This window comes from Pan paniscus, chromosome 18 (genome assembly GCF_029289425.2).
Source record: "Pan paniscus chromosome 18, NHGRI_mPanPan1-v2.0_pri, whole genome shotgun sequence".
NCBI classification, from domain to species: Eukaryota; Metazoa; Chordata; class Mammalia; order Primates; family Hominidae; genus Pan; species Pan paniscus.
Window position 1 is genome coordinate 56948041 of NC_073267.2, and position 13434 is coordinate 56961474.

Sequence of the window (13434 nt, forward strand, 5' to 3'; positions counted from 1 at the left end):
TACCCTTTTCTGCTATGCTTTGAACATCTTCTATTTTTCCTCTTACTGAATAGATACTTATTTTCTTGAGAGGTCTGATTTTCCTTTTGTTTATTTATTGTCGCCTCTAACAGAACTCCTTTTTTTTTTTTTTTAAGAAAAATTAGATGACAGAATCACTATAGTCCCTTAGTTCTTAAATATCCTAGCACTTTTAAAAATAAATATTTTAAAATCTAAAATCTTGGTATAAATATCATTAAAACAATCTCTCAAAATCAATTCACCTACCATTGTAATGCAGGTTGATTTAAGTTTGCATATTCTATATCCATATGCTCATGTATCATTTAATTTTAATGGAATTTTATACTCAGCTCTTGGTGATTTATGTTTTGTATGTAAAGCAAAATACTACCTCTACTAATAGAGATCTAAATAAAAACAGAAATGTTACCCGCAATTCTTCCACCTCAGCAAAGGTGTCCCCTTTAATTTTTATATATACATATGCACAATTTATAAATTATGATTATTTGTACCTAATTTATTTTCTTTCATAGTGAATGAGCTTCACTGGGAGTGTATAGACTCCTAGAGCTTATTACCTTATGCTCTAGCAGTGGCATATTACTCCTTTCTGATTGCCAGGCTACCCATATACTTATACCTGCCTGGAGCTAGTTGAATACAGGAAGGCAAGGGCATGACTGGAGGGGTGGCTGGGTCCTTTCCTTTCAAGCAGGAAAGGAGTACTGATGTTCTGTATGTTGATAGGTCTCTCCGTTCCTCACTATGGACCCATTCCTGTTGGTGCCATTGTGAATACTCTTGTAAGAAAATCTTCTTTTCGCTCAGAGCAAGTCTTATCTACAAATTACCTATCTTTTCAGCAGAAGATAATGAGACTGTTGCCTGAATGTATAGGCCCTTTCTTTAGGTTCTTCTTATTGTTACTATCTGCCTAAACATAAAGGCTTCCCAAAACCTTGGCTTTAAACTAGGATGTTGGACACAGCAATTTTATGAGCATAAAGGCTTTAATTTTCTTTAAAAACAGAATCTTAATCTGTGCCAATGTGATTTCTGCCACTAGGTAAATTATAGGTTCATTTTTATGCTATGTTCTTAGACTATATGGTATACATTACCTGAATCCAGAGATGGATTAATTGTGACCTTGAGTTGTTTTTAATTTCTGAGTGCTTTTAACAAGAATGAGAGACAGTACTTAGTCTATCTTTTCAACAAACGATAATGAGACTGTTGCCTGAATGTATACACTCTTTCTTTACTTTCTTCTTAATGTTACTATCTGCCTAAACATAAAGGCTTCCCAAAACCTTGGCTTTAAACTAGCGTGTTGGACATAGCAATTTTATGAGTATAAAGGCTTTAATTTTCTTTAAAAACAGAATCTTAATCTGTGCCAATGTGATTTCCCCAACTAGGTAAATTATAGGTTCATTTTTGTGCTATGTTCTTAGGCTATATGGTATACATTACCTGAATCCAGAGGTGGATTAATTGTGACCTTGAGATGTTTGTAATTTCTGAGTGCTTATAACAAGAATGAGAGACAGTACATAGTCTGATGGCTGAAGGTTCAGATGTCTGTCTTTCAGTTAGCAGTTGAGAAAGTGCACTAGTCAAGTGAACAATTTTCTATATCCATTTTGTGGCAAATTATCATGATTATTGTGTATTTTGTAGCTTTTGAGCAGCTGACTCTGCTAACACCTTTGAGTAGTTTTCAAGGCTGAGAAGTAGAAATGATCTGCTTATAGTACAGATAATAAGGCAAGAATATCATCTCCCTGGGAGAAAGTAGAGGATTAGGAATTTCAGCATGAAACCTAGCTGAATATTCGTGGAGTGGATGGCTTTGGAGTATGTGAACATTATCTTCTTTCCTTGAGGGTTTGGGGGTATGATTATTTGAGAAAAATTTGTGTAATGAAACATTAGCATAAGGAATGAAGTTTGGATTTATGGTCCCATAATTAGACATATTTCTTAATAACTAGAATCTATTGACAAATGACTACCACATGAGTATTAGTGACACTTAGTTGTTTGGACCATGTACACATCAGTTAGTTGGATTGAGTGCTGGAGGTAAGGGTGGGAATATCCCATGACATTTCAAGTTCTTCTGTATTTATTTTCAAAGGTACTTTATTCCCCCTCTTGTTCCCCCAGCAAGAAGGTTTACAAGTAGTAAAGTATGGTACTTCACATAAAATAATGGAAGTTAGATTAAGCACACTGCTTCTTCATTTGTTTAGAGTTTTTCTTTGTTTATCTTTGTGAAAATGACTGAATTTGATGGGTTTTTATTTTTTCTTTTAGGCTCAGTTTATGAACCTCTTAAAAGCATTAATCTTCCAAGACCTGATAATGAAACTCTCTGGGATAAGTTGGACCATTATTACAGAATTGGTGAGCAAAACCTGAGGAAAACGTGTCCTTAGGTATCTGCGATTAGTATTCCCCTTGCCCTAGTTAAATCATGTACATTATGTGGATGATATTGTTCTGTCATTGGGATGTTGGGGTACTTTCAGTGCTTAAGTAGCTGTGTATTCCAATTGTATGTCGATATCAGGACTATAAAAGGACTCTGGCAGATCATATCTGGCCCTTGAAGAATTTTAAAACTGTCACCAATATCTTCTGTGTTTTTTTAATCTTCCTAAACATTACCAGATTTGAGACCTTGAGGATGTTTCTTGATTAATACACAAATATTTCATATAAGTATTAATTTGCTCATTTACCTAAACATTGTTCCCAGATAGTCCTAAACTTTTTATATCCGTTTCTAATTCATTGAGATACAAGAGATAATCACAAGTTAGTATTATTAATATCAGGGCACTGGTGTTTTGTTTGTTTTATTTTGTTTTTCCAGGACCAGCCTTGCAAATTTTGTTTTTCAATGTGAGTAAGCAACTTTCAGATATGTGTATAAGGGCCTCTTCTTTGTTTGTCAGACCATCTATTAGAATGCATATTAATCTTTTTGTCAGTTTACATTTTATGCCATTTACTTGTACTAGGATGGCAGAAAACATAAAATTTGATTTCTCTCCCCCTAAGATGATGGATTTTTTTGTCTATTTCAACTTCATATAAAACTTCAATCTTACTTCTTTTGGTCAAGATTCTTGCTTGCATTAAGTTGCCCATTTTATTATCTTTTTGGCAATAACTAGCTAAAGAGAACTAACTATATTTTTTTATGTCAATTGTGTATTTTGGACTCTTAGGACTAATTTTTTACACTGGGAAAAATAATAAATACCCTGGTTTTCTGAAAGAAATGATTATGATAAGATCAATTTAGAGGCCGGGCATGGTGGCTCACGCCTGTAATCCCAGCACTTTGGGAGGCTGAGGCGGGTGGATCACAAGGTCAGGAGTTTGAGACCAGCCTGACCAACATGGAGAAACCCCGTCTCTACTAAAAATACAAAAATCAGCCATGTGTGATGGTGCACTCCTGTGATCCCAGCTCCAGAACAGAATGTTTTCGACCTTTGGAAAACTATCCTAAAAAGTAGATAACATGGCTAGGTGTGATCTCTCATGCCTGTAATCCTAGCCCTTTGGGAGACCAGGATGGGAGGACTGCTTGAACCCAAGAGTTCGAGACCAGCCTGGGCAACATAACAAGCCCTCCATCTCTACAAAAAGTTTAAAAATTAGCCTGGCATGGTGGCGATTGCCTGTAGACCCAGCTACTTGGGAGTCTAAGTTGGGAGGATCACTGAAGCCCAGGGGTTAGAGGCTGCAGTGAGCTTATGATCATGCAACTGCATTCCAGCCTGGGTTATAGAGTGAGACCCTGTCTCAAAACAAAAGGGTAGTTGCCAATCTAGATAAGGTTAATGTAATGCATTTTAGGAAAAGCATTACCCATCCATTTATAGTTAGATAGCAATAAAATAGTTTTTAGTAAATGTAATTTTAGTGTGTGTGTTTTCCTATTTTAGAGCTCATTTATAAAAGATAATAAAACATTAATTTCAGACTTATTTAAGTAAAATGTTCATAAAAAATTATTTACTTGCTGCTGTGTTCATGTTATATATGGATGGAATTCAGTTTTAAAATGTTAAACATTTTCCTAACCTGTACAATAAAGTAAAATGAATACTGTACACTCCCTCTGAAGACCAGGCACAATTTAGTCATCAGTGAAACACAGGATTCCAGCCTGTTCTGTGATCTTCCCCTCGCGCTTCCTACATTGTTGATCATTTACTGTAGCAGTTGAGGTGGCTTTGTGATTTACTAAATGTATGCTACTCTTTCTTGTGCATTTGCTTTAAGTTTACCTATTGAACTGATTTTTTAAAAATATTATACTTAGTCTTTTGCTTGATCTCTTTTTCCCTCTGTACCTGATGTTGTCCTAATAAGATTTCTAACACACATTGACATTACCGGAGATGTGTTAAAGGCTTTTTAAGTCCTAATTAGCTGAGTCCTTTCCTAAAACTGGAAAGATTTCTTTATGTAGGGTGGATTCCCACTAAGGCTGGAGTGACATGAAGTTGTTTCCACATCTTCAGAAGTATTGTACTATAGCAAGTTTAGAAACAAAATCGTCAGAAGTGGGATGAGGAAACCAAAGAAGATTAAAACATTTAGCCCAAGGAAAGTTGCTGGCTGTACAGTTCATTCTTTGTCTTGTCCTCAATTGCAGTCAAGTCAACATTGCTGCTGTATCAAAGTCCAACTACCGGTCTCTTTCCCACTAAAACATGCGGTGGTGACCAGAAGGCCAAGATCCAGGACAGCCTATACTGCGCTGCTGGGGCCTGGGCTTTGGCTCTTGCATACAGGTGAGCTGGTATGTGTTCTCCTCGTAACTTTGAGAGTGGATAATAGGGTTTTGTAGGACCAAGACTAATTGAGCCGCTATCTTTTGGCTCTGCTGCTGACTCACTGTGCAACCTATGACTGCTCACATCCCTTTTTAGGCCTCTAAACCTTTTCATTTTCTTTTTTTTTTTTGAGATGAGGTTACCCAGGCTGCAATGCAGTGGCATGACCTTGGCTCACTGCAACCTCTGCCCCCTGGGTTCAAGCAATTCTGCTGCCTCAGCCTCCCTACTAGCTGGGATTACAGGCATGCACTACCACGCCTGGCTAATTTTTGTATTTTTGATAGAGATGGGGTTTCTGTTGGTCAGGCTGGTCTCGAAATCTTGACCTCAAGTGATCTGCCAGCCTTGGCCCCCCAAAGTGCTGGGATTACAGGTGTGAACCACCATGCCCAGCCTAAACCGTTTCATTTTTCTAAGAGCTTATATCAGACCAGTTCTAAGATTTTATGACTTTGTGACCAAAACTTCTTGTCTCTAGGTTTGTAAATCACCATTTTTAGTCATTGGTAGAATGAACTACCTACCCACTCTCATTGTGTTGATTGGTTTCAATAATGGAGAGAACTGATGATGACTAAATGTTGCAGATAATAAAATTAGAACCCCAAGTACTTAACAAATTTGTTCAAAATGATGCAACTCATTAATGATAGAGCCAGGGTCAGAATTCTTTTCCCCTACCCAATTTCTGGTTTTATCACTGCACTTCAGCATAGTATCTCTTATTAAGTTTGGTCATAAGTGAAATAGTTGTATAAAGTTAAAAAAAAAAAAAAGAAATAGTTTGACAATACAAAATTTCTCCTTTATTTATTTCATTATATGTAGAAAGCACTGAATGTGGATGCTAACACATAGTTGTAATACATTTTAACCATAATTAAGATCAGTAAGATTAACTTTCTGAATACTAATTTTCTGAAAGTGATCCATAGTTATGTTTCTGATTTAAAAATTGTATCTTCCACATGAACATGATTTATCTGTTTGAAATTACTGATGTGTTGGATTTTAAAAAGAAAATCAAACACTGAGATAAGATGCAGTAGTCTTCTTTAGCACACTTAAATGCTGACATCACTAAAAGCATTTCCTTACATATTCTAGGTAAGGACAATATGGCTTTATTAAATGTAAAACTGGTACTGATCTTAGGAGTACAGGGAGCATCAGTAGCACCTTCACCAAATGGTGAAGCCAATAATGAGACAGACTGATGTTAATTGCCATTCCTGATTTGACACAATGGGAAATACACCTTGTGCTGACGTCTTACCAAGTTATCTAACATGAGTCTACATATGAACAAAAAATCAGACAAAGCTGAATTGTGGCTGTTTATAAGACAACTTGCCTGGACTCTTTAAACATGTCAGTATTACAGATGACTAGGAAATTAGTATGAGGATGGCTAGATTAAAAGAGACTAAAGAAATACAACAGCCAAATGCAATACATGATCCTTAATTGGGTCATGCATTTAAAAATACTGTAAAGTATGTTTTTGGGACACTTCAGTATTTGAGCCAAGACTATGTATTAGATCATATAGTATCAGTATTAAATTTCTTAGGTATAATAATGGTATTATGGTTATGTAGGCAAATCTCCTTGTTTTCTAGAGATACTTCTGAAGTGTGTAGGAGTGAAGGGTCATGATGTTCGTAGCTTACTTTCAAACAATGAAGAAAATATTATAGAGAATGCAAGCTAATGTTAAAATGGTGAATCTAAGTGACGACCAAAAGGCTTATTCATTATAGCATCCTTTTAACTTTTTTGTAGATTTGAAATTTTTCTAAATAAAATGTTTACAGGAAAATTGCTTTAACAAATACAAGAGAATAGGCAGCATATGGACAAAAGTCAGATATTAACCTTTTCCCAGAATGCTTCTAACATCAGATAGAGACTTTAAAGTCCTCATTTTGCAGGCACACTATCTATGTAGAATATGCCTCTATTAAAACACTTGTGTCTGACCTCAAGGGGAAAAGTACTGTATAGAGCAAATTCATGCTAATTTTTGTGCAATGCCAGCATGAAAAAGAAGGTGTGATGTGCTAATGATGAATAACTTACTTTTTACTGACATTTACCATACTATGTCAAAATAATAATCATTCTTCCCAATAGTGAATGGTATATGCAATCTATGATTTAACTGGGAGGTAATTATAATATACTTTTTAAGGAGAGAAGTGATACTTTTTAATCATGTGAGAATGATTGCCAGATATTTTTAGTTAAGATTAAGTGACACAATGAATAAATCACTTTTATTTTTTAGTAGTGGGTGATTCTCATCCACCTTTGGAAAGTTACTGATTTATGATAAAAAGCAACTTGTGGACAGAAGGAACATCTTAACCAAACTAGGTTTGGTTAAGGTATTAGGTTAATCTAACTATTAAACTAAATAGTTAGATTTTAGGTGTTCTTTATTTTTAAAAGCAAGAGATGTAAAATATGCTCAATTGATTTTAAATTAAAACCAAAGAATATAAAGCTTTATGCCAAAATACATCATGTATCATCCTGGATGTGTGTTTAGTTGAAGGAAGGCATCCTTGACTATGACTAAATGCCTCCTCTGACGGTATTGAACACACTGCAGAGCAAAGAAAGGCAGCACCTACCTTAACTTGTGGCTACTAATTAAATCCAAGCGGCCATTGCATAACCTACAGGGATAGGTAATAAAAATCGGCTTTAGTTCATAACAGTGAATTTAAAACAATCTGTTGGTGGATTTTTTTCCAATAGAAATATTCTTTCAAGTTTCAGCCAAATCGCTGTAGAAATATTGTATACTATTTTTAAAAGAAGTTGGCTTACTTCCTTGAAAGAAGGAAAAATCTGCCTAAGTTTCATCATAGGATTTTTTTTTCATTGCAGCATTTCTACTTTTGCTGGGAAAATGGAGTTTCGCTGTGACAGAATTGGTAGATGTCACCAGAACACAGGATTAGCCAGATAGTTAAATACTTAATTATCGAAAGCTCTGCTTCGTTTTCAAATGCATTTCCAATTTGTTTCATGAGTTATCTCTCTCACCCAGGCGAATTGATGATGACAAGGGAAGGACCCATGAGCTGGAGCACTCAGCTATAAAATGCATGAGAGGAATTCTCTACTGCTATATGCGTCAGGCCGATAAGGTAAAACACTGTGGTGTGGACGGGAATTCTCCCATCATTCTGAAGGTTTAATTTAACTAGTATCGCAATGGTTTCTTCTGAAGAAGAATGTACTTTTCAAAGGGAAAGCCACATCCTAGGGCGGCCTAGATAGGTTAACAGCCTTTGCCATTCTAGCCCAGGGTTTGAAATCCTGAGATTGAAGGAACACCTTAAGCAAGAGGTGATTGAGAATTGTTATTTAGACTTGGATTTGTTTGTGTTTTGCATCTGGTGTTGCTTGATAAAGACCCAGTTTCTCAGGAACCTCACAATGTCGATAATTCTAACCAATATTTTATTAAAGAATATCCTTGTCAGAATTACTTTTGGACATGTGAATTGCTCTGGCTTAAGTGAACTTTAGTTTAAAAATGTAACACTTCATTCATTTACATACAAAAAGGCTAGGAATTATAGGCTTAGAAAACAGCTTTACAGGCCAGGCACGGTGGCTCACGCCTGTAATCCCAGCACTTTGGGAGGCCGAAGTGGGCGGATCACGAGGTCAAGAGATCGAGACCATCCTGGCCAACATGGTGAAACCCTGTCTCTACTAAAAATACAAAAATTAGCCGGGCATGGTGGTGTGCACCTGTAGTCTCAGCTACTCGGGAGGCTGAGGCAGGAGAATCGCTTGAACCTGGGAGGCGGAGGTTGCAGTGAGCCAAGATCATGCCAATGCACTCCAGCCTGGCGACAGAGCAAGTCTCTGTCTCAAAAAACAAAAAGAAAAAAAAGACAACAGCTTTACAGCGTTATGTGGAAATTAAAGAAAATAATATACATAACAACATTTAAAAAACTATAAAGCTCTGTACAAACATAATGGCTATTCCCTTACTTACCTACATCTCTGTGATCCCAGGTCCTAATATAGTAAGTGCCCATATGTGTACATCAATGCATATGGGTCCCTAAGACCATCCACAGGTTTGATGCTTCATTAGGAGGACTCACATGACTCATCAGATAGTCATAGTTGTGGCTATGGTTTATTACATGAGAGGAGACAAAGCATAATCAGCAAAGGGTCAAGGTGCATGGAACACAGTCTGGAGGAAGCCAGATGCCAGCACCTAGGAGTCCTCCCCAGTGGGGTCACACAGATGCACTTCATTCCCGCAGCAACTGATTGTGACTAATTGTAACATATGTAAAATGTCTGTCAGGGAAGTTCAATAGAAGCTTGAGATTTTTATTGCTCAGGGTTTTTGTTAGTGGTTGGTCACGTGGGTATCCTCTGTCTAGCACTCACCAAAGTTCCAGACATCCAGAAGGAAACCAGGTGTGTAGTATCAACCACATTGTTAATGTAAACACTTTAGGTTTACATTTAGGTTTAGCCCCTCTTGTGAGGGAATAGTGGAAACCCTTTCATGATCTGAGTGTCCACATATCAGCCAAGGGGCAACCTCACAAACAATTCTTTCTGTGGTTAGCAGTCTCAGGCCTACTATATTAACTCTTTTCAGGACAATCTGCATAAATGAATGTACTGGTTTCCAGTCTGTTTCCAGCTGTGTGATGTTGGACAAATTATTTAATTTACATGTGCCCCGTTTTTTTCATCTGTTAAATATGGATACCAGTAATACTGCCCTTATTAGGTTTTGTAAGAATTAAGAAATAACTCATGTGGGTGAGTCAGTGTTTTGCAAGAAAGCCGCCTTGGCGCAGTGAAGGTGAAGGCCAGTGCACTCACTGGCTGAGGTGGGATCCCGAGGCCTCTCCAGTCCCCTGAGGGTGCACCACTGGCCCATCTCACCCAGGGCAGTGCCCCAGAGGTGGAGCACCAGGGCACGTGTTAGGACCTGAAAGATGATGAACTGTGCCTGGTCAGGGCAAAGCTGGAGGAAACTAGTGGAAGTCCCTAGCAGTCCTGATGTGTAAATCAATTGGTCATCCAACCTGGGTATAGGGGTGAAAGACTGATGGAACCATCTAGTGGCTGGTTCCCTCCAAGGTTTCTCTCAGGATGGCTGGCACTCTTCCAAAACCCACCCCACATGGTTTCATCTGTAAAGTGAATGATTGGAGGTTTTACGACCCAAAGGATCTCCACCTACTCTCACACTTTAGTTGGGTAAGAAGCCCGGCTTGCTGGTGTATGGAGCCGGGTATGGAATGTGAGTGCCTAGTGGGCCGCTTCTGGTAAGCAGACCTGGCTCTGCGGGATGAACCGAATGCCGGATTAAGGTGCCCAATGCCCACACACTCATCAGACCCCAGAAAAGGTGTTGGTTGATACAGGAGGAGGGCGGCCACGGAAGTCAGAATGGGTGGGGGTGGGGAAGGGCAGAGAATGTATAGAGAACATGGTGTCTGCCCCCATACCACCCTGAACGCCCTATCTCGTCTGATCCCAGAAGCTAAGTAGGGTCAGGCCTGGTCAGTACTTGGATGAGAGAGAGCACATAGCACAAGGGCTGGTACCGGGTGAACATACAGTAAATATTTGTGTCGTTATCATTAGTAGTATTCCCTTTCCCTTCTAGACCCTGTGTTTCAGATGTGTTTCCAACTTCTGTATTTTAGCAGAGATGCACACAAGTAACTTTGCAGGCAGTTTTGATCACTTAATATTTTGTATATTTTTTATCATACAAACATATTGTTTTAATTTGCACTTGAAAATAATAGGCCAGGCATGGTGGCTCACGCCTAAAATCACAGCACTTTGAGAGGCAGAGTCGGGTGGATCGCTTGAGGCCAGGAGTTCGAGAGCAGCCTGGCCAACATGGTGAAACTCCGTCTCTACCAAAAATACAAAAATTAGCCAGATTTGGTGGTGCGCACCCATAGTCCCACCTGCTCAGGAGGCTGAGGCACAAAATCACTTGAACCTGGGAGGGAGAGGTTGCAGTGAGCTGAGATCTCATTGCTTCCCAGCGTGGGCAACAGAGAGGAAACTGTCTCAAAAAAAAAAAAAAAAGAAAAAAGAGAAAATAATAAGCTGGGCATGGTGGCTCACGCCTGTAATCCCAGCACTTTGGAAGGCTGAGGCAGACAGGTAATGAGGTCAGGAGTTCGAGACCAGCCTGGGCAACAGAGTGAGACTCCGCCTCAAAAAAAAAAAAAAAAGAAAGAAAGAAAAAAATAATAAAAAGAGTGATAACAAGTCTTCTTCTTCAGGCCTGTAATTCAAGTCAAAATAAAAAAAAATCATTAATATTCTGCTACCAGAATATGGCCACAAGAAAATGTTATAGAGAAAAAGTATATTTATTCATAAGCTGATAATAGAGACATATGAAAAACCTTTAATTTGTCTATTGAGATTTGTACAAATCAATATTGCAAAGGTTTTTCAGATGCTTGAAATAAAGTAGTATGTCACAGATTGACATACTGGAATTAAACTAGTATGTCATATGTTATGTTGAAATAATTGTGATTAAAGTTAATTTTTTCCTAAGTGTGAGATGTTATTGTTTATTTCATTTGTATCATTTCATGAATGCATAATGTCTTTATGAATTCAACTTTTCTGTCTAGGACACATTGTGAAAATCAAAATCATGACTTTCATGGGTTTGCCAAACAAGCTGACAAAGTAGAATTATCAGAAGGAAGTCTAATAATGTATTAGTTTAAGGCAGGGGTTTCCAATCTTTTGGCTTCCCTGGGCCATATGGGAAGGAGAAGAATTGTCTTGGGCCACACATAAAATACACTAACACCAACCGTAGCTGATGAGCTAAAAAAAGAACAAAATTGCAAAACAAATCTCATAATGTTTTAAGAAAGTTTACGAATCTGTGCTTGACTGCATTCAAAGCTGTCATGCTCTGCGGGTTGACAAGCTTGGATTAAGGTTTTTTCCTTGTGGCACGGTTAGCCAGTTGGTTTTTTTATTGTTGTTTGGCTGGTTTTTTGAGACAAGGTCTCTCTGGGTCACCCAGGCTTGAATGCAGTGGTGTAATCACAGCTCACTGCAGCCTTGACCTCCCAGGCTCAATCAACCCTCCCACCTCAGCCTCCCAAGTAGCTGGGGCTACAGGCATGCACCAACACACCCAGCTAATTTTTGTATTTTTTGTAGAGACAGGGTTTCTCCATGTTTCCCCAAGCTGGTCTTGAACTCCTGGGTTCAAGCAATCCTTCCACCTAAGCCTCCCAAAGTGCAAGGCTTGCAGGCGTGAGCCACCATGCCTGGCCAACTTAAGCTACTTTAAATTCCTTAAATTATAAAGGATTATCATTTTTTTTTCCTATGTAGCTATGATGTAGACCATTAGCACCTGGCCATTAGCCAATTGTTAGTGGCCTTTTCTACTGAGATTTGACTTTACAAAGGTGTTTTGACTTTATAATGGCATTTCTTACTCAACCTTATTAACCAGTCATCACAATTGTAATATGTTTTCTTTTGATACAGTTTGAGTGTGACCTAAGGTTGTTTTTGTTTTTTAATTTTAAAAATAGAGACAGGGTCTCACTAGGTTGCCCAAGCTGGTCTCGAACTCCTGGGCTCAAGCAATCCTTCCACCTCGACCTCCCAAAGTGCTAGGATTACAGGCATGAGCCACCATGTCTGGCCCAGTTAAGCTATCTTACATTCTTTAAATTACAAGGGATTATCATTTCTTTCCTATGTAGCTATGATATAGACCATTAATGTAAATATGAAATGTAAGGAGTATATTATTCTAGTGCATATGAGTGTGAGGGACTGACTCAGGGAGATTGAAGCATGCACCCAGCTCAAAGCCTCTCACCATACCTTCACATCTTGTTGCTGCTTGCCGTTCTTTTCCTCCAGTCTTGGCCATTTCCTTTACAATACTGTTGCAAGAGGAAATATAAACATATCTTAAAATGTGAAATATTTCTGTGTTGGTCTTCCCTTGAAACTGAAGCAAAGCACATTTGTAGTGTTCATTCACTGTTTGACCTCTAGCCTCATGTTGTCTTTTGAAGTAAAATCATGACCTAGAAAGTCTCCCTTCTCCACTTCTATTGATTTCTCATCATAAAACATGCTTCCTGAGGTATTTTCTAAAAATACTAGCTAAAAGAGATATTTTAAGTTGATTACGAATTTGAGTGAATACAAAGACTTATTCTTGATTTATTTAAAGAATTTAGAGCAGTCTGTTTTCTGGGTTTTATTGTCTTGACACTTATCTTAATGCCTGCTTATTAATGTCAGCTATGTTTTACCTCTCAGTGTGCAGATACCTATTCTCTTATTTACTGTCTTTTATAATTCTGCTTACGGAGAGGCATTCAGAGTTTTTCAGAGTTGATTCAATCTGCAATTAGTTTGGAGGGCAGACATTTGCTTTATAATAGGCTATAAATGTTGCTGTATCTATCTACTGAAAATTTTTTTTAAATGCTAGTTTCTAATTAATGAGAAATCATTAACTTTT

At 38.0% G+C, this 13434-nt stretch overlaps 1 protein-coding gene across 4 annotated transcripts in view; it reads left to right on the forward strand.

The window, feature by feature from the left end:
• PHKB (phosphorylase kinase regulatory subunit beta) overlaps nucleotides 1-13434 on the forward strand; it is a 240443-nt gene that overhangs the window by 33662 nt on the left and 193347 nt on the right. For all 4 annotated transcript variants that reach the window (XM_008973202.5, XM_003819794.6, XM_008973201.6 and 1 more), the window contains 3 exons: nucleotides 2332-2421; nucleotides 4694-4832; nucleotides 7939-8038. In XM_008973202.5, the coding sequence (XP_008971450.3) occupies nucleotides 2332-2421; nucleotides 4694-4832; nucleotides 7939-8038 (329 nt within the window). The remainder of the gene's footprint in view (nucleotides 1-2331; nucleotides 2422-4693; nucleotides 4833-7938; nucleotides 8039-13434) is intronic.